Source organism: Phragmites australis, chromosome 9, assembly GCF_958298935.1.
Source record: "Phragmites australis chromosome 9, lpPhrAust1.1, whole genome shotgun sequence".
NCBI classification, from domain to species: Eukaryota; Viridiplantae; Streptophyta; class Magnoliopsida; order Poales; family Poaceae; genus Phragmites; species Phragmites australis.
Window position 1 is genome coordinate 2,229,779 of NC_084929.1, and position 20,321 is coordinate 2,250,099.

Consider the following 20,321-nt stretch of genomic DNA (forward strand, 5'->3'; position numbering starts at 1 on the left):
GTTATGCGTGCATGATCACCGAATTGGTCACGTCTACATGCTCCATCTCAATTCAGGGAGGGCCACGAAGGTGTTCGAGGGTTACCCTCCCGTCTTTCCCTATACGAGTTTATGCATCCTAGTATATTAACCTTGTGTTCTATCTTCTGTTGTGCTACTAATGTCTATGTTGTAAGTAATATATTAGTTAGCAGCATGCAAATATGCACCGATGATGATATATGTGCCCAAGGAAGAGAAGCATCCTCTGGAGTTCTACGTCCATATTGATTAGTGTAAGTTACTAGAGTTTTTCGTTTGTCGTAATTTGTCGGTCCATGTACATGCATGGGGTGAAACATTCTGCACCATCTGATGTTATTTTGCATTTCTTTAAGTGGTCTTAAGAATCCAAAAGAGGTTACGGTCTTCACTCGAATCCGATCTCAGGAAGACGCTTAGGTGAGCCCCATGAAAATAGCAAGTTAACTCAAAGAATTTATCACATGAATAGTCAATTTGTTCGCCAATCTCTTGGCATTTTCATCCGATCATTATATACTATTATCGACATTTTTGAGTAATGGATACGGCTTAATTTAACTGGTGAGGAACCAAGAAATGGTGTTTCAAGCGCATAATAAACTCAAGTTATAGGCGCATGGGCTTCTGAATCTAGCAGGGAGTGTCCCGTGGTGTTCGCAGATGGCAATCATATGTGGGTTTTGTGGTGCGATAACTCTATGATTTGTCAATTGATTTTGCTGTGAGACTTCTCTTTAGGATACCTTGGATTTTGTGGCAGCATTATGTTTTGTTTTTCATTAGTGGATAATGCAAACTAGACATTTTAAACCCAATTTTGTAACCCTGGATAATTAGTTGTGCCGTAGCAATGGCTTCGAGCCTTCACCGATGATCTGAAGACTTGCACAGGTATTGGCGATCTAGTCTTTGGGTAGCACATTGAAGCAACTACTTAGTTGGACTTCACTGCATCAACTTTTACATTGCTCCTGGTTCTTCTTCCTATCTTGTTGTAAGCACTTGAAACCCTATATGACGAATATAAATGATTTGGTGGACATATTGAGATATTTTATGTGGATCTATCTAACATGAGTATCCTTGTTTAATCTATTGGAAGGTATATTAATCTTAGCATGTTTTTTTCCATTTCCCTTCCTAAATCATTTGCCCATGTTAATTTTGTAACAAGTCCAATACTTTCATGGATACACAACAATGTCATATGTATCTTCTTGAGTTGACTACCTTGATGTGGGTTGTGCATATGAACCCTGAGGAAAGAGTTCTTTCTGTGTTGTGATAAGGTGAGACTACAATCACTATGTGAAAAAAATTATTAGTGACGGGTGATAACCGGCATCAGTGACAAGTCTCATACCCGTCACTCTTATCCTGTCACTAATGACAGGTTATTAGTGACGGATGATGACCCGTCACTAATGTCATTAGTGATGGGTTGTAATCTTGACCCGTCACTAATGACCGATGAACATTTTTCATATTTTTTTAACACAAAAAGTCAAAAAAAATTCAACTGAGCCATCCCAACGCAGGCCCATCCCATATGCCTCACAATCCATATTTTTCACATTGTTTTCAAGTTCGCGTTCCATGGGAATCGAAACCGCGACGTCCTCCTCGCATGTGTAGCCACCTTACCAAATCTGCTATCACGTAGTTGTGATAGAAACCGGATATTTTATCCTTTTAACCTTCATTGTCGAAGATCATTAGTGACACGTCATAATCATGATCTGTCACTAATGACTAATTTTTCTAAATTTTATCGAGGGTTATAATTTGACAGGTGACTCGGAGTGCATTCGGTAAAATAGGCATAACTTTTGTATACGGACTCCAATTTTGACGTTTTTTTTGACTCTACGGACATCTTAAAAAAAAGTTATATCCGTTTCTCCTCCACTTTGTCAGGTTCGGAGAATTTTTCAAGACCAAAAATAGCTTGAAAGATTGAGTCTTGCAACGGAAGTTTCTGCACCATTTTTGGAACGCACGTTTGTGTCCATAACCGCCACACCTTATATCAAACTTGAGAAGAAATGTATAATAGTTCATATTCTAGTGCTACTGAGGTGAAAAAAAATAAGAGAAAAATAAAATAAAAAGTAAAAAAAAATGTGAATATCATCATTAGTGACTGGAGTTGATCATTAGTGACGGATTGCAAGTTGACCCATCATTAATGACTGGCATAGGACAACCTATCACTAATGAGTGGATCATTAGTGACGGGTTAAGTTGTGACCCATCACTAATAACTGGTCTAGGACGACCCATCATTGATGACCTTATCATTAGTATTGGGTCACAATTTGACCCGTCACTAATGATTGGCCTAGGATGACCCGTCACTGATGTGGTGATGGATCACAACTTGACCTGTCACTAATGACTATCTATGGACGACCCATCATTCATAACCTAGTCATTAGTAACGGGTCACAACTTGATCCGTCTCTATTATCATCAGTGACGGGTCATGTTACGACCCATCACTGATGATAACTCATTAGTGACGGGTTTATATCTAGTCCGGATTAGAAGGGACATTAGTGACACATATTTATTGGACTCGTCACTAATAGGACATTAGTGACGTATGTTGAGCAGCCATCACTAATGTAGTGTCTCTTTTGTTAGTTTCTTACGTAGTGAATACCTATGGTGGATATGTTCAGGTATGACCTATAATTTTCTTTCAATAGAACTACTATCAGGTTTGAGAGCAATTCATCTTGGTCAAGTAAGGTTACCCTTATTGAATTATTGATGATCATGATTCGAAAACTATGCTTCAGTTCATGTGTTTGCTTATTCAAGATGTCGTTCAGTTCATGCTTGGCATACCCACTTGGAACCTAATCTATATTGTCTGTGTTTCTCTTTTTTGAAAAATGAATGAATATAGTGTCATTTAGTTCAATTTGACTTGGGAAGAAGACAACTATATTTTGTGTTTATTTCTTGTCTTGTTCGAGTTATTATTTTATTCATTTTGGAGGAAAACACTTGGAACTGAAGATATGTTGAATGTGTGTTCTCTTTTTTATTAAATTGACACGGTAGATCGTGTCAGGTTCCTTGAAATGTACTTTCAGCCTTAGGTTCCCAGATGACGAAATCCAAGGTTCCTTCAGATCCTTCAAGGGGTCCCAGATGACAAAAATACAAGGTTCCCTTGGATCCCAGGTCTGGGGCTGGGGTGATGAAGAGTGCGCGGCTATGGCGGCAATCAACCACATCCGTTCTCAAGACACACATGTATATGATCAAAACAAACTATCAATTCTGAGCATAAGTTTCTCCAAACTTAACTCTTATCAATCCACACAATATCATAATAACACATGAACATCATCCTATCATTATTATGCTAAACATTTTGCTCTCACCAATTTCACCATTAATATATTTTTTCATAGTATAGATCTCACATTTCGTCTTCACCACCTGAAACACCACCACCAATCGCCATGTCATGTCTGCTCATGTCTACTCATTGGACACGGGTGACTTAACAAAATGGCATGTCCCAGCACCCTTGTGGGAGACCACCTCTACTTCTACAGCCCTAGGTACAACTACAATGCATTCAAATACCAATTAGGCGTGCAACGACTATTAGTGATCGACGGGCCTTTGATGTTCATGTATGGATGGATCTTCATGTCCGCGGACAACAATGAGCTACTTCTTGCCCATGCGTGGAAACAACCATTGTGCCTACGCTTGTGGTTGAGGAAGGAAGCTCCTAGAAGAGTTCCATGATGGGCACAGTACAGGGACATCGAGCTCGAGGCGCTGCTCCCAATGGTGGAAAGCAAATTCTATATGACTTTGTCCAGAAAGACTCTCGTGAGATCCTATCTATATCATCCATCATGTGATCTAATAGCTGGACTGAAGAGGAGAAAAAGAGAGTGGACACGTGTCATCATAGGAGAGTCTTTTATAGGACCGGGTCCTATAAAATTTGCTTCTCCGATGGCGTGCTCACGGTGTTGGTGTCTCTTACTCTTTGGAGGATGCATAATGCAAAAGTGATTGGCTTCATGGAGTGCACTGATGCAATATTTATGGTTGTGCGTGCACATAGCGATCTCCAAATTGGGCATGTCTACATGCTCCAACTGAATTCTAGGAGGGCTAGGGAAGTGTTCTAGGGTTACACTTACGTTTTTTCCTACACGACCTTCTGTGTTCTAGGTAATTTGTTGTGCTACTAATGTTTATGCTCCTGTAAGTAATATATTGTATTAGTTAACAACATGCAAATATACACCGACGATGATATATATGCCCAAGGAAGAAGAGGCGTCCAATGTTCAGTCCTTTGGAGTTTAAGTCTATGTTGATTAGTGTAAGTTACTAGAGTGTTTGGTTTGTGGTAATTTGTTGGTTCTTGTACATGCATGGGGTCAAAACATTCATAACCCAGCTGATGTTTTTGGGTAGCACATTGGCTCCATTGGAATTTACCGCATCAACTTTTACATCACCCCTAGTTTTTCTTCCTATCTTGTTGTAAGCACTTGAAACCCTATATGATAAATATAATTGTTGTGGTGGACATATTCAGATAATTCATGGGATCTAACACGCGTAGGCTTGTTTGATCTATTGGTAGGAACAATAATCTTAGCAGGTTTTTCCCATTGCCCTACCTAAATCATTTGGCCATGTTAATTTTGTAACAAGTATAATACTTTCATGGATACGCAACAAGACCATATGTATCTTCTTTAGTTGGCTACCTTGATGTGGGTTGTGCATATGAACCCTGAGGTAAGAGTTCTTTATGTGTTGTAATAAGGTGAAACTACAATGCTTGTCGTTGAAGTAACATCGAGATTTGTTTAACATAGCTAGCAAAAGAATGGTAGACATAATAGCCAAGAGATTTATTGAATGAACGAGAAATACTTTCCATTGTTTGTCAACAAAATATTTTTACTTTTCTTTAGCCTAGTACATAGCAGCGACATACTATTTTTTTTTCCTTATTCAGATCTAATAAGAAAAATAGGACATACAAAGTGAACAAATGAAGATTGTCAGGAAAAGAATTACTTTTCTTAAGCCTATATATAGAAGTGGCATACTGGTTCTATTTCCGTTATTCCCGATCTAATAAGGATATCATATTTCATATCCCAAGTTCCCAACAATGAAGGTTGGCCTTTCTCATGCAATAGAACAAATCCAAGAACATCTCATGCAAATGGGTTGGTAGATTAAGCTTTTCGGGCACTGGATTTTTCTAATGCTCCTTGCAACATGTCCTAAGTACAAACCAACATGTCAATACCAGAGTTCTTGTCAATTAATGGTTGTTGTATTGTGCCAATAAATCACTAAGATAATATCGGGATAGGAAATACTACATGTGAATAAACAAGGCTAATACTCCATCCGTTCAAAAATACAAGGCATATTTTGTTTTGGCTCAATCTTCAAAGTTAGACTTTAAGTATTGTTTTCTCATAAAATATATATTGTATAGCTACAAAACCAATATAGTGTCAAAGTATTTTGAAATATGAATCTAGTTATATAATTTTTATGCACTAAATATACTTATTACTTAACTAATTGTTGGTCGAAACATATAAAGTTTGATTTTTTTTTCAACATAAAATATACCTTGTATTCTTTCTAACGGAGGGAGTATCACTTTATTTAAAAGGAAAACAGTGGCTATGGAACAAAACTTTTGTTTGTGTTTTATTGGATTTGTTATGCTATTGTTTTTGTTCTGCTTATCGGAGCAAAGCTAAAATGCAGAGTTGTCAGTTCTCTGAACTTCTGTAGCCGGCCCGAAACAAGCCTGTTTTTCGTCAGTCGCGACGTGCCCTGAGCCCCTGACGCGATCCGCGTACCGGTCGGGCTGGCCGGTGCATGGCTCATATAGAAACGCATTCGAGGCGAGTGCGTTTGTACACTACAGGCAGCATGGTAGTACCGTCATCACTGACGGCAGCAAGCATGGCATGCATGCACCTTGTAATTTTTATTTTTATTTTTTTTGAAAAACATATTTTACAAAGTAGCGATGAGTGTGAAACCCGGAGAAGAGGCTAACGACCCATGCATCCCAACAACTACGAAAGAAATTCCTAGATGACCTTTTGCAAAAGGATATATGTGTGATTTTAATTTATATTATCTTTCTCTTAATTTAAAAAGATAAAAAAAGAAAAAACATATATTATACTAAAAAGATCTTTAAATACTACCTCCGTTTTTCACTGTAACAAATTTTGATCTTATATTTTTTTTACGAAAGATTTATAAATAACTAAAACTTTTGTATCATTAGATTTATCGTGAATGTATTTTATTAATATTAGATACTTTTAAGTATTCATAAATTTTTTTAAAAAACGCAGTAAAAATTGATGACAAGATAAGAAACCAGATGCAGTAGATTTATGGACTTCTGTTTCACCCGACAGACACAAGATCACCAGCAGCAGCAGCCCTGCCATTGGCAGAGCCATGCAGTTGGCGTTCAGACAGTGGACAGACGCTGACCTGACCTGACATGACAGTCTGACACCATCAATCAAGTCTCTGAGTCTGGATGGGCCCGAAGGCCTGCTGGGCCCAGCCGCGTGTTCCAAGCGCTGCTGGGTGGTGGGCCCGGAGCTCCGTCGAAGTATCACGTGGGGGTGGTGGCCAGCCTTTGTTTTTTGGTCAAATCCGTAACAGAAGCAGAATTGCAGAGGCTTTCAAACGGAGAGCCCGCCCGTCCACAATAATCAGTAATCACCACCATCTCTTCTCTCCTTTTTAGTGTGTTTGGTTTAACATATGAGTTTTTTTAGTTGTATCTAAGGTTTAATTGAGTAAAAGAATAATGAGTGAAGTTATATTAGTTGATAATAAAAATATTTAATTAGTTATACTATCTCAATAGAGTGAACTGAATTTTTATTTTGTTTACTAAATCTAAAGACATATAAGCGGATGTATAAATTAAAATTATAATTAATTACTAAAAAAATAATTTTATAATACTAACAAATAAACTCACTTACATAAGCCTACATCCATCAGACCTATAACTTAGTTCCTTCACACTTTTAGCCCCGTCAAAAATATAACGGTTAATGTGCTTTCTTTTGTGTAACAAGGAAAAAAAAGTTAGTGTAAAACTACTTTGAGGACAACTTATTTCACCTAGAGGTCAAATCTCCACCGAACCTGTCGGATCTCCGTCGGCGCTCGTCCCAGTTGGGACAGGTTCTTACTTTAATTAGTGTCAGGACAAGACGGAACGGGTTATATGTTACACACATCTTTAGTGAGTTTATTTAAAATTTTATTATCTTTTTTAATAAAACTTTTAATAAATTAATATATACATGTAATTATTGTCATATTATGTTAAGTTTTATAAATCTTACCTGTGTTCTTTTTATTGATTTGTATGTTATGATAGCTGTTATTTTCTAATTAAATTTGATGAGAGTTTTTTTTTATGATTTTAAACGAGGTAGGACAAGAATTTTTTTCATTGATCTTGACAGAACGGCGGGGAACATGCTAATAGAGGCGGGTGGAGCCGAAACTTATTCCGACCCTGCTTAGACCAACTCCAGCAGAGCTTAAAATTTGCAGATTCGAGTGTTACAGTGTTTATGGTACTGTAGCAGTACTGTATTTGCGGAGAGAGAATATGGAGCTGTAAATCTGCGGAGTTACTGTACCTACGTAAGACTGTAACATACTGTAGCAGCACTGTTTACAGAGCTGTCAGTGCATTCGGAGGGAGAAAAACACCGTCGGGTACTGTAGCAGTACTGTTTACATAGGCTAGCAGCGTAATCAGAGATAGAAAAAGATGAGTAGAAGTTAGAAAATAGGTACCTGTTGAAAATAAAAAATAAAGAATATTGTAATAGTAATAATGAATACTGTAATAGTATTTTAAAGATGAAAATTTAAGTAACCTTATCTCTAGTTTTACCGACCCCTCGAGCAATTCAAATTCAGGTAACAATGGATCATTTGTGGCAGACACCTGTAAGTGGTTAGGTCCAAACTATGGCATCTAGTATCTATCTAGTAACAATGGATGCACCCTCTTATATTATATATAAAAGAAAGGATGCGAGTCTTGTATTGCGGGGGAAAAAGAGGAAGAGAAAAGAATGCGACTCTTGCAACCTTTTCAGTGTCGCAAAAACAAAGATGGTAAAAACAGTAACTATTTGAATGTATGTTACTCAACGACAAGGGGGTCAAATCCAAAAGAACATGCATGAGTAGCATGACTCCCAAAGAAAGCTTCACCATCACACTCTCTCTCGCTTTCTTCAACAAGCCTCGCCTTTCTTCCATTCCATTCCATTCCATCGGTCGGCTGGTAATGTTCTTCCTCCCTTCCCTTGTGAAGGTTCCCTCCACTCCCACTTCAAAACAACAACAGCACGCACGGCAATCAACCAAGCATCCTTCCCGCTCCACTCACCGAGAGCAGCACGCGCGCATGGCCAAGCTGGCGTCGTCCTCCAGCTTCGCGCTCCACTTCATACGCCGCCTCCTCTGCGCGCACAGCGCCGGCAATGACAGCGCCGGTGAGGGCGCGACAGGAGGCCCGGCGCAGGAACCGGAGGCGAGGAGCCCCTGCATTGTGGCCAGGCTGATGGGCCTGGACGCGATGCCCGCGGAGGCGCCGCACGACCAGCCGCAGGCACTGCGGCGGAGCCGGTCCGCGAGCTACGCGGAAGGGTGGCCACCGCCGTGCTCCGGGGGCGACGCGCCGCGGCCGCGGGCCATCCGGACGTCGGCGTCGCTGAGGGAGAAACCGGCGTACCTGAGGCAGGAGAACGAGGAGTTCCTGCTCCTCAGCTTCAGCCCGGAGGAGCGCAGCACCAAGGAGGGAGTTTCGCTCTTGCTCGCCGACGCGGGGACGAGGCGCGGCGAGAGGAGACGGGACAGAGCCAAGGAGCAGGGGAGGGGGCACCGCCGCAAGCTGCAGTTCGGCGACCAGGAGGCGGAGTCGTCGTTGGGCCGGCGAAGGGCGGCGGAGTGTGACACGCTGAACTCGAGCCCGGTGTCGGTGCTGGAGGCGCGAGATGGATACGAAGCGTCGTCCACCACCACCACCACTTGGTCTTCCTTGGAAGAGGTGGAGCAAGCAGAGCCCTGCTCGGCTACCTCAGGTTCGTGCTGCGTTGCTTCTTCAGTTGTTTGGTTGCTGCACTCTGCTCTGCTGTGCTCCCGGCTACAGAGGTCTGCAACCTTCACATCTTTGCACAAGATTACTAGTTACAAAGTGGAGTGGAATTTGTGGTGAACAGTGACTTGACGACTGATGAATTAGTGCCAACTTTAGATGATAATCTTCCAACTACTTGAAAAGATTGTACTGTCAAATTCTGCAAAAAAATATTCCAACTATTTGTTTAGGATAGCGATCATTGTCTCATATTTGGTTATGCAGCATAATCTTCTAAATATGGATATATCAAGTCCAAGACGGCGTAATCCCAGTTTCTGAAACCACTTTTTTCAAGTGGCTTAATCGTTTCTTGCATGTTGTTTTGAAAACTGCAAAAGCTATGGAACCAGCTCTTTCATGACGGTAACCCATCACTGAAAACTAGTACCAGCAGGTACTGTAGATAATAGTCACTAGACTAAGTAGACTTGGTCCTAAAATACAGAAGCGACAAAACAAAAATCACAAAACCGAGTACCGATCAATCGTTGTCGTTGTACGAACTGCAGTGTTTTGTCCATTGCTCTAGCTGGACACCAATTCTGCTACGTATGTGTTTCTTCTTGCTACTGACAGCATTGTTACTGTTTCCGCTTACTGTAGAAGAAGCTCAGTTCACACTAGAGCAGCTGAGCTCAAGGAGGAAGCTGCGACCGAATTTCGACCAGTTCGACAACCTGTCTCCTGCAGGAAGCACTTGCCATGCCTCAAGATGTTCAGACAGGGAGAGGACGAACAGAAGAGTGGTGAACAAGGCTGAGGTGATCACCCCAGATGTGACTGGCATCTGGCTACCCATTTGTCGACTGGTTGAGGAAGATCTCAAGAAGAACATGGAATGGCTTACTCGGGATGGCGCAAAAGTCGTCGCCGAGATGGAGTCAGGCATCCTTGATCTGCTCATATGCGAGGCAACGGATGAACTCTTGCAGCTAAGCTCCGATGCCTTGTGTGCTCCGATGTACAGTTCTAAACTTGATCGGCTCATCTTGGACATGGCTAAGCTCCGATGCTGTGTGTACCTGTGTCCAAGAAATGTTCAGGCAAGACGACCAATTGGAGGTAGCCATGTCCAAGAAATGTCCAGGCAAGACAAGCAATTGGAGGCTACTGAACAAGGATTCATGAAATGTCAATCGCCCTCCGGTTGTGACTTGTGTCCTAAAATATGATCGTAAGCTGGTTTAGCATGATATCAAGTTCTTGACAACATGAAGTGAAAATGCAAACATAGCAGCAGACAATATTCAGAGATTGTTGAACCTGAAGATCTCAGGAACCTGCACTCTCTGTACTGCCAAGTTTAAAACTGTACATTCTTTTACTCTACTTCAACTCCATGTACTAGCACCTGAATAACTGAATGACATCTGAGTTAGTTACATATAAATTACTGCGGACTTTTGCTCTTAGGTTTGTATTGGCAGATAAATTGGTATTTTGGTTAAATTGCAGCTTGACCAACTGCAGTAAACCAAGTCTTCGTCAGGAAACTAAACAATCTGTTTCCTGATATTGCGACATTTGTCGGAGTCTCCATGGATTGGAACAACAGAATTCAAAGTTGCATCATTGAAGGAAACCTTCAGTGAGGTTGATACAAGAGGTGTGGACAAGAGGATGCATAGAGCAGGATTTCATTAGATGTTGAACACAGGAGCACAAGTCGTACAAAGCCAGCGAATCGCGCGCTTCCGGTCCTTGCCGCAGGAGCCGGCGACTCTCTTTGGACCAGAAGAGTGAGAATCTGGTGTGCTAGGGTTTTGAGTGCGAGGTGATGGATGTGGCCTAGCGTTTACGTTGGACCGGAGCTGCGGCGGCCGCCGACGTCGGCGGATCGTCGGGAAGAAGGGAGAACGAGCTGCCGAGGGCATAGTTGGAAAATTTCCGCATCACGATCCAAAATAGGGGCCTTTCGCAAAATACCAGATCGCTATCCCAAATACGGTGTTGTTTGCAAAATACCGCATTGTGATTATAATCGTACCGCATTGTGATTATAATTGTGATCCAAAATAGGGTTATCGGTGTATAGAATAGGGATTCTTTGTTCTGATGATCTATATCAGTCAATACTAGTTGATACAAGATTTTTCTCCTGAAATAGAGTCACATCGCTAGGCCTTGCGCCGCCTCTAGCTTCATGGCTCGTCTGCACCACCACCGACCGTGTTGCGTGTGGTGCGTGGCTGCAGCAAATGAGATGGACATTCGGGGATTGGAAAATAGGGGTGGTGGACAATGGAGTGAATGATTGAAGGTAGGCTTTTTTTGGTTGGGCTGGGCTAGAATTGCTGAGCATTCGAAGGCCTTACATGATGCTCGGGCCCCCAATGAGCATCCATAGGTGCAATCACCAACCCACCACTCACCCACACCCTTTTCAAGCACCAAACCCGCTATACCATTGCGAAGGCACACGGTGGTAAGGCTCGGGTGATGAGCCGAATCCACCCGGGCTCATTGCCTGGGTGACGCACCGGGGTTCCGATTTATTTCGGATTTTTTCAGCTCCTCTGGCGTGACGCTACAGAAGGGATTACAACGTGCTCGTCGTCTACGGGATTCTCGATGAGTCCCGATGATCCCCAGATAGACGATTTCTTCAAAGCTGCATGTAGTTGTAGAACTAGCATGTGCGTGCGTTAGGTGTGTGTAGGGTGGGTGCGTGTGTGTAGGATGAGTGCACGCGTTCATATTCAGATACTACAGTTGTGTTCAGTGGTGAAGAGTAAAAAAAAAAAACCCACTATACCATTGGAGCAATTTTGCATCCGAACCCACATACGCTAGGCGCAAAACCCGTGGGTACCTACGTGCTGCCCTCGTCACCAAGGCCGTCCTCGTCTGCTCCATCTCTACGGCTTCAACCTGTTTGTAGTCGTGCTGTGCATCAATTCTTGCAAGTCAAGAAGCCTTGCCTGAGCTCTGCCTTCGATGCCATCAGACACAGACCCTGCAGCATCAGCCAACTGAAAATTTCCAAGTTGTCATAACTGCCCCAAGGACGTTTCTTGGTTGATGTCTCAGGCTTGGTTACGCAGCATCTCCTTCTAATTAGTGATCTAACCGGTCCAAGATGGCGTAATCCAATGTTCTGAAACCTCATTCTCATGTGGCTCAATCATCTCTTCATGTTTGCTCTGAATACTGCGAAACTGTGGAGCCAGCTCTTCCATGATAGTAACACATCACTGAAATCTAGTACTAGCAGATAGTGTTGCTAATAGCTGCCGCGTATGTGTTTCTTCTTATTACTGACAGCACTGATACTGTTTCCACCCACTGTAGAAGAAGCTCAGTTTACACTGGAGCAGTAGAGCTCCAGGAGGAAGCTGCAACTCGATTTCGATCGGCTCGACGACGTGTCCCCTGCAAGAAGCACCTGCAATGCCTCGAGATGTTCAGACAGGAAGAAGAGGAAGAGAAGAGTGGTGAACAAGATGAGGTGATCATCTCAGGTGTCAGTGGCGTCTGCAACCCATTTGCAGGCTGGTTGAGGAAGATCTCAAGAACATGTGACGTCTGAGCTAAGGCCTGGTTCAGTGTATGCTTTGTCTCTTCCCTCCCTTTGTCCAAGAAATATGTTCAGGCAAGACAAGCAATTGGAGGCAAGATGATGACATTTGAGTTGGTTTCGTATAAATTACTGCAGGTTCCTCTAAGATACATATTGGTTGATAATAATTTTGCATTTTGGTAAAGTTGCCGCTTGACCAACTGCAGTAAACCAAGTCTTTGTCAGGAAATAAACAATCTGTTTCCTGATACTGCAAGATTTGTCTGAATCCTCATGGATCAGAACAACCTATCAGGTTCAACGAACAGGCTCTTGAGATAAGATGCTGAGAGTTTTTGGAGGGGTCTAAGTAATCAGGTTTCAAAGCTACAACATGGAAGCAAACTTTCAGTGAGGTTGGACACTTTGGTTTCTTTTCTGAATACAAATAAACAACAGAATAATTTGTCGGAAAGTTTCCACAGAGATGAGGTCAATGATGTGTCCCTTCCATAAGAAAGGTCTCATGATGTCAACATCGATGACAAATGCATACCCATATAATCAGTCCCGTGAGGAGGAAAGCTTCAGTTTTCTAAATAAGGGAGGAAAGATGCTCCATTTCTTGATCAGTGTTTGGAGATAAGAACTTGACATTAGATGGGACATCGCCTGATAATAGGCCACATAATCTGTAACCTATCTGGAACAAGGATTTGTCGCCGGTCGTCGAACCGATAAAATAGTCCCTTAGGCAGGAAGGTTTGAATGCCTCACATGAAGACGAAAGACCAAATTAACCAATTGATCAAACAACTGCAAACCTCCTTGTGACGCAGGTATGTTTTAATTTACTCGATATTGATACCATTTACACATGCTACTCAAGCAGTTGCGCTAGTCTTGCAGATTATGGTTTGACTGCTTCCAAATTAACCCCTTAAGCAACCATAATCGAAAAAATACCGACAACTTTTTATCCATAATTGGTAGGTAAGCTCCAATTGGTTGATCCTTTGTGTTACAATGTAAATTGCAGGCCGAGAAGTAGATCTGAAGAAATTTGGTCGGAAGAAAGAGCAGACATAGAGAAGGCACGTAGAAGCAAATACAAAAGAATAGCACATAGAGAAAGTTGGGTAAAAGCATTATTTAACAACCACACTAATATAGGCATGTTTCATGATGCACATACAAATATATTAAAATTTCATCATAGATGAGAGGCTGGACAGTACGCCACTAATGATTCAATACCTGGATAGGCATAGAGAACTCCAAAATCTGCTCCTACTGCAAGAACAATATTCGAGCATGATTAAGAATTGGGTACTTTTTAGATGCAATAATTCGGAGTGTCCAAACACAACAGCTGCACCAGCATAAAAAACCCAGAGACAGCATGGATGACGATACACGATTTTATCGTTCTCTATAATATGCAAATATAAGAAAATACAAAAAGAAAAGGACAAAAGAAAATGAAAGGCGCCTGTTCATGAAAGGAGGAACAGGTCCAATGTTCTAGACGAACAAATTTTGTCAAAGCAAAATCAACATTGGCAACATTACGAAATAGTAAAAAATTGAATATTGTCATGCTCTCCTCTTGTACCGTGGCGGCACTTATGCCCAGATTTTGGTGCCTTTCTGTGTTTTGTGCCGAACCCACCAACACAAGAATAATTAGTTAATCTTGTTTTTACTTCAGGTTAATGCATGAATGCTTCCTTACTGATAACAATATTATTAATATAAACTGCTGCATGACGCCACCATCACCACTAAACTGTTTTTAAACGAAGCAGGCATTGAACAACGCCTATTTATATTGGTATAGCAGAAAAAAATATAAACGGACGACTGGGAAGACTGCCTATTGAAAAAAAAAAAAATAACATAGCAATACATATTACAATTGTGCACTCCGGCCGGTCGTACAAAGCAACAACTCCTGCCACTCCATGCAACAATGATCATCGCAACATCACAGACACCACCAGCCACCACACCTCTGCATTGAACATGCTCACCATTGCATGGTCCACCGCAAATGACTCCACAGAAACCGCCATTGTTGCACTGACCTGGCCACCGTCTTGTGGGACCAGTCGCCGATAGGGAGCCGCCGTCGTTGCACTGACCTAGTCACTACCTCGCCGGACCAATCGTCGTCATACTGTCCGTCCTACGACCACTGCCTTCGCACCACTGGTAGGGCACCACACCACCGTCACCATCGTCATGCCACCCCGCACCGCACCGAAATAGCCGTTGCCATGCGGGACCATATGCCGCAACCACGTGGGTCCGCCCACCAGGCTACCGCACCTCCACCACCGATGTCGTGCCACCACATGCGTCGTCAAAAACAGTCGCCGCCATGTGAGACTGTATGTCACCACTGCGTGGAACCGACCATTAGGCTATTGTGCCACCTCACATCACGTGAATTGAACGCCACCATGCAGGAGCGACTGTCGCAGCATCAAGTTCGACCGCCGCCGCCTGGCTCCACCGACTACTCAATTGTGTCGATTGCAAACACTCCACCATCCAGATCTAGCTACGCAGTGTCGATCCGTACCACCTTCACATGGATCTAACCTCCACTGCATCAGCCAAACCACTCCCGCACACGGTTTGGCTTACCAACCGGAGCACGGTTACTGAGCTCCGGCGGTAACCGAAAAGTCGCGGTTACCGCGGTAACCGGTCGAAAATTCAAAAAAAATTAGATAAAATTCATTTGGCAAAATTTAAAATTTGGGAAAAAAATCGTGATTTTAGCCGCTCGGTAACTGGTCAGTTTGGACCGGTTACCGAGTGGTTTTTGCGATTTATCGAGCGGTTTTCTCGAATTTTCCGCATTGTCGGTAATCGCTCAGTTTTCTCGATTTATCGAGCGGTTTTCTCTATTTTCATTGAAGTTGAACAAAAAACTCAAAAATTATCTCAATCTTGTAAAATCAATAACTAATTCATCTGAGCTTCAAATCAAGTGAAATAAATTTTGTTGGTTTTTTTTAACATGATCTACATGATAAAAGTATTTATACTCATAAAAAAGTTCAACAATTTTTGTGAGAAAATGTATTTGTTAAACCAAGTTAAATGCATAGTTTACTCTTTGCTAATCCAAAAATCATGAAACTAATATTGTTAGTCTTCTTACATGATCCTATGTCTTTTAAAAATACATGAATTCATAATTAGTTATTGTAAAATGCATGATTGTGTAAATGTGTTGAGACTAGATTAATTCATAACTGACCCATCACATCTCAAAAATTAGTGAAACCACTTTTATTAGTTTATTTATACTATTATTTACATAGAAAAAATAATAGTACACATGAAAAAGTTAATTACATTGCTGTTTCTTAACATATTCACTTTATGCTTGTGAACTTTGTAAAAATCATAGGGAAATTAATAAAACTCTAAATAAAGTGAAATCAATTTTAAAGATCATCTTAAGATACGTTTAAAAAAAAATGTGTTTGCATGTTAAAATTTTCCTTAATATGAGTTAATAACTGAGCTGCACGTTTCAATTTTTTTCAAACTTCCTCCCTATAGAATATGATGCAAACGACATTATTTTTGAAAATATTTTTCACGGAAGGTCTTAAAATTTTATCTAGTTTTTTTTTAGATTTTTGTTTGAATTTTTTTATTTTTTCGAATTTTTTAATTCAAATTCGGTTACCGTCTGGTTTCTAAAATCGAACCGAACCGAGATAGTCGATTTTTGCTTAATTACCGTCAGCTTTTTTAACCCTGCTCGCGCACCGAACTAGCCACCGCTTTGCGGGACCAACCATCGTCGAGCAGATGCCACACATCACCGCCCACCGCCTGCACCGGCCTAGACCACGCTGCCGAATCCATTTGCCTCCAAGGCATTGCCACGCCGTCCCAGTCACTCAAACCTCACAGCAACCGCCGGCCAGCACCCCATCCCGCGCAGACGAGGCCTCCCCACAACGAACCAACCACCGTCGTAAGGGGCTGGTCGCTGCGGAACAGGCCTACCCACCTCCACTTCACCCAATCACCACTAAACTAACCTGTGATTGCTTTGCAGTCTGCCTCCTATGTCCCACCAACCACTTGGCAGGAAAGCAATAGCAATTTTGCAAATGGATTGTATTCCACTTGTTTTTTTTCTAAAAAAAAACAAGAATCAAGAAAAGCACTATATGCTCAGAAGAATCAGGAATATATACTGATACACATGTCCATGAGAGGAGTACAACTGATAAGCATGGAATTTCCCATAGTTTTTGTCAATTGTCATAAGAAAGAAAGCACATGAATCAAATCTTGCTGCTCTCCTAATATTTTTTTGTATGTCAATAATCGAGTAAATAAACTCTTGTTGGAATTCTTGTATACAACTATTTATAAACCGAAGAGAGGAGAAACTAAAGGAAGAAGAAGTAAATATTGGCTGTTCTTCATCAATATAGAGCTCCCTTTGGGCATCCATGCTTCTTTGTTGATGAACAATATTATTATGGAGCCTATATGTACTAAAAACATCTCGTATGAATCAAATTAAGCAAAAAAAGGGAAAAAATAATTGAAGGAAAGAACTTTGGTCAGCGAGATGCTATGAGCCAACGATCATCAAATTATGCCACCATCTGCTCCTGCTCCGGCCACTGCGCAAATATGTCGCCGGCGTGGCCGTCCTTGACAAGAGAGTTCACCCATGACACGTCCGGCTCGGCGGGGGTGGCCACCGGCGCCGCGGATTGCCCACGGAACGCGAAAGACACGGACTTGCGGAATTTGTGCAGCTCGTCGCCCTGGACGCACCAGTCCAGCTTGCCGTCCGGCGAGCCCCAGTCCGAGAGCATGGACGGCGAGCTGGTCGGGGCCGCCAACATGAGCGAGCGCGTGGCCGGGGCGCGGCCACCGCGGTCTATGAAGCTCTGGCTGCGCTTGGCGAACGCGGAGGCGCGGGAGCTCATGATGGCCTTCGCCATGGAGTGGTCAAGCCCGAACGCGGTGTTGGCGCTCACCATGGGCGAGCTCGCCATGTGCAGCTGCGTGTCCGGCATCGAGCTGTACGCCGGCATGTCACCGGCCTGCTTTAGAGACAACGCGTGCAGCTGGGACAGCATGGCCGGGTCGACGGAGCCGAGAAAGTCCGTGTAGTCCGGCACGGTTCTGGAGGGCGCCGTGGGGGGCATCGAGGAGCCGAGCCCGCCGGCCGAGCCCCAGCTGGACCTCGGCGACGACACCTTGTCGAACAGCTTCTGCTGGTACTGGTCCAGTGCGAGCAGCTCGAGATCGAAGTCCAGCTCCCGCGCGCCGAGCGCCGTCTTGAGCCTGCTCGCCTGGGACGAGGGCCACGAGGGGCTGAGCATGCCCATGTCGAGCCCTTTAGGCGGCGACGAGCGCGGCGAGGACACGGTGGGCTGCATGCCAACGGAGACGGCGGATGGGTTGACGGCGCGGAGCTCCTCTGGCTTGTGCGCGAAGAAGCAGATGCGGCGCGCGCATCCGACCTCGTCCTTGCAGAGGCGCGTCCGGTACTGCGCCGGGTGGAGCCAGCACTCGAAGACGCCGTGCGCGTACTCGCAGTTGTCGCCCTTACGGCAGGAACCGCCCTTGCGGAACTCCGGGCAGGGGACGCAGCTGTAGGAGTAGCGGCGCGGGTCGCGGCGGCGCGCGTTCTCGCCGGGGTGCACGAAGGGGCACTCGGTCCAGTCGTGGGAGTAGGCGCGGGAGCAAGGCTTCACCTTGAAGCTGTACATGCGGAACTCGTCGGTGCTGAAGAGACCGCTCTTGAGGTCCGGGAGCGTCAGGTCCGGCGGGTACTCCTTCCTCGGCTCAGGCGCCGGGGCCGGTGAGGTGGATTTCTTGGGGGAGGACGACGGCGACACCGCCGGCGACTTGAGGAGGACGCGGAGGGACCTGTCCTTCTCGGCGGCGGTAGAGCGGGGGAGGAGGTCACCGGCGCGGAGGCCGGAGAAGGCCAGCGCATCCGCGGACGCTCCCGCAGCGAGCAGGAGGTGCGTGGCAGCGACGGCGTTCGCGGAGCCGCCGGTCGCGGCGAGGTGGAGCGCCGTGGCGCCGTCGGTGCCCGACGCGCGGGCCGCCTCCGACGGCGCGACCGACAGGACGTACGCCAGCACCGCCGTGCTCCCGTAGAGCGCGGCGACCATGGCCGGCGTGCGCAGCTCGAGGCTCAGCCGGCCGACGCCCGCCGCGGAGGGGCCGTACCACTGGCACGCGGCGTCCAAGGCCGAGACTTTCTCCTCCTCCACGGCGCGCCTGAACGCCACGACGTCATCCGCCGCCGCCAGCTCCAGCAGAAGGGATGCCATCACCGCCGAGTCCTTGGCCGTCGCCTTCGGCAGCGGAGGGGTGGACGGCTTGCGCGGCCCGGAGCACATAGCGAGGCAAGCACAAGACGAGTTCTTGGCAAGAGCCAAAGGCTCGCGTTCTCGTTCACAGGCAAGGATCGATATGGTTCTTGGTTAATAATCCAATCCCAGAGCTTGCTGCTTCCTGGTTCGGGTAGAGGAGGGGACGCGGACCACGCGGTTGTGTGTGAGATGGGTGGGTTGAGGAGGATGAGAGGAGAGAGGGGGTATATGTAGAGCGAGAGAGAGAGAGAGGAGTGGGAGAGAATAATAGTGGAGGATGGAGATTGCAGAGGAGAAATGGCTGGGTGGGGCTGAAAGAGATAAGGGAAGTAGGACACGAAGCTCGGATGGTCTCTCTCTCCTCACCCCTCTCTCTCTCTCTCATCAGTCGAGCCATCACTCATCACTCTCTCTTGTGGCTTTCGCATTCCCTTCTTTGCGCAAAAAAAATGTTTCTGGGGGCTTGTTTTTTTTGGTGTCGCGGAGCTCGCGTGGTCAAAAGCGGGACGCGCACAAGTCGTTGCTTCTTCCTCCTTTCGTTTCTCTCTCTCTTTTTTCTGGAGTTGCTTTCGGTTCTCTTCCTCCTCCCTTCGGCATGTCCAAACAAAGATGATTCATCGTCGGGGAAAAGAAACAAAGATCATTTTCTTTCTGTTTGCAAAAGAAAAAACATGAGAAATTCTGGCTTTTTTATAAGGGGTTGGGGCTGTGGGTACCGTGGTATGCTGCCGCGGGATAACGTACACATGTTTCTTTGGCAGGGAACATCTGGACCCGACGATTGATCATGAGAGAGTAATTAATTTTTTCCAAAGAGAAAATTTGTCACCTAAAAAAGTAAACATTTTATATGCCATAGAAAAACGTAATGGATCACATTTCACAATATATTGTAAGGCTAATATACGGGCCCAATGATGGATAAAACTAACAATGGTTGGATTACGATCTTATGAGTATAAAAGAATAAAGATCCACATGCATCTAATTGTGGCTGTAGAATCTAGTGATAGGTCCTGTTTGATAGAGCTTAATTTTTTAATAATTTTTAAAGTTGAGTATTTGTAGCTTCAAAAATCCGTAGATCTTAAGTGAGAGTACATCTGAGATATTTGAGTGAGTTATATTATTTTTATTTTAAACCATTAATAGATATTTAAATCAATTTATATTAACA

At 44.1% G+C, this 20,321-nt stretch overlaps 2 protein-coding genes across 3 annotated transcripts; one reads left to right on the top strand and one right to left on the bottom strand.

Moving 5' to 3' along the window:
- Positions 1 to 8,062: 8,062 nt before the first annotated feature.
- On the top strand, positions 8,063 to 10,649 carry LOC133928365 (uncharacterized). Of its 2 annotated transcripts, none has more exons than XM_062374667.1 (2): positions 8,063 to 9,270; positions 9,863 to 10,168. In XM_062374667.1, the coding sequence occupies exons 1-2, from the start codon at positions 8,255 to 8,257 to the stop codon at positions 10,017 to 10,019; spliced, it is 1,173 nt and encodes a 390-aa protein (XP_062230651.1). In that variant the 5' UTR covers positions 8,063 to 8,254; the 3' UTR covers positions 10,020 to 10,168. The 2 variants fall into 2 exon arrangements, with proteins under 2 accessions (XP_062230651.1, XP_062230650.1); XM_062374666.1 differs by having other exon boundaries at positions 8,080 to 9,200; positions 9,863 to 10,649.
- Positions 10,650 to 17,076: 6,427 nt separating this feature from the next.
- Positions 17,077 to 19,425, bottom strand: LOC133928366 (zinc finger CCCH domain-containing protein 33-like). The gene has a single exon (XM_062374668.1). It carries the CDS (start codon positions 19,169 to 19,171, stop codon positions 17,399 to 17,401), a length of 1,773 nt encoding a protein of 590 aa, XP_062230652.1. The 5' UTR covers positions 19,172 to 19,425; the 3' UTR covers positions 17,077 to 17,398.
- Positions 19,426 to 20,321: the final 896 nt, after the last annotated feature.

What these genes read in the sequence shown, in the direction of transcription:
- LOC133928365 (XM_062374666.1), top strand. Translation starts at nt 8,255, where the DNA reads ATGTTACTCAACGACAAGGGGGTCAAATCCAAAAGAACATGCATGAGT. An exon ending in GCCCTGCTCGGCTACCTCAG is followed by an intron (nt 9,201 to 9,862) that starts GTTCGTGCTGCG and finishes CGCTTACTGTAG; the next exon opens with AAGAAGCTCAGTTCACACTA.
- LOC133928366 (XM_062374668.1), bottom strand. Translation starts at nt 19,171, where the DNA reads ATGTGCTCCGGGCCGCGCAAGCCGTCCACCCCTCCGCTGCCGAAGGCG.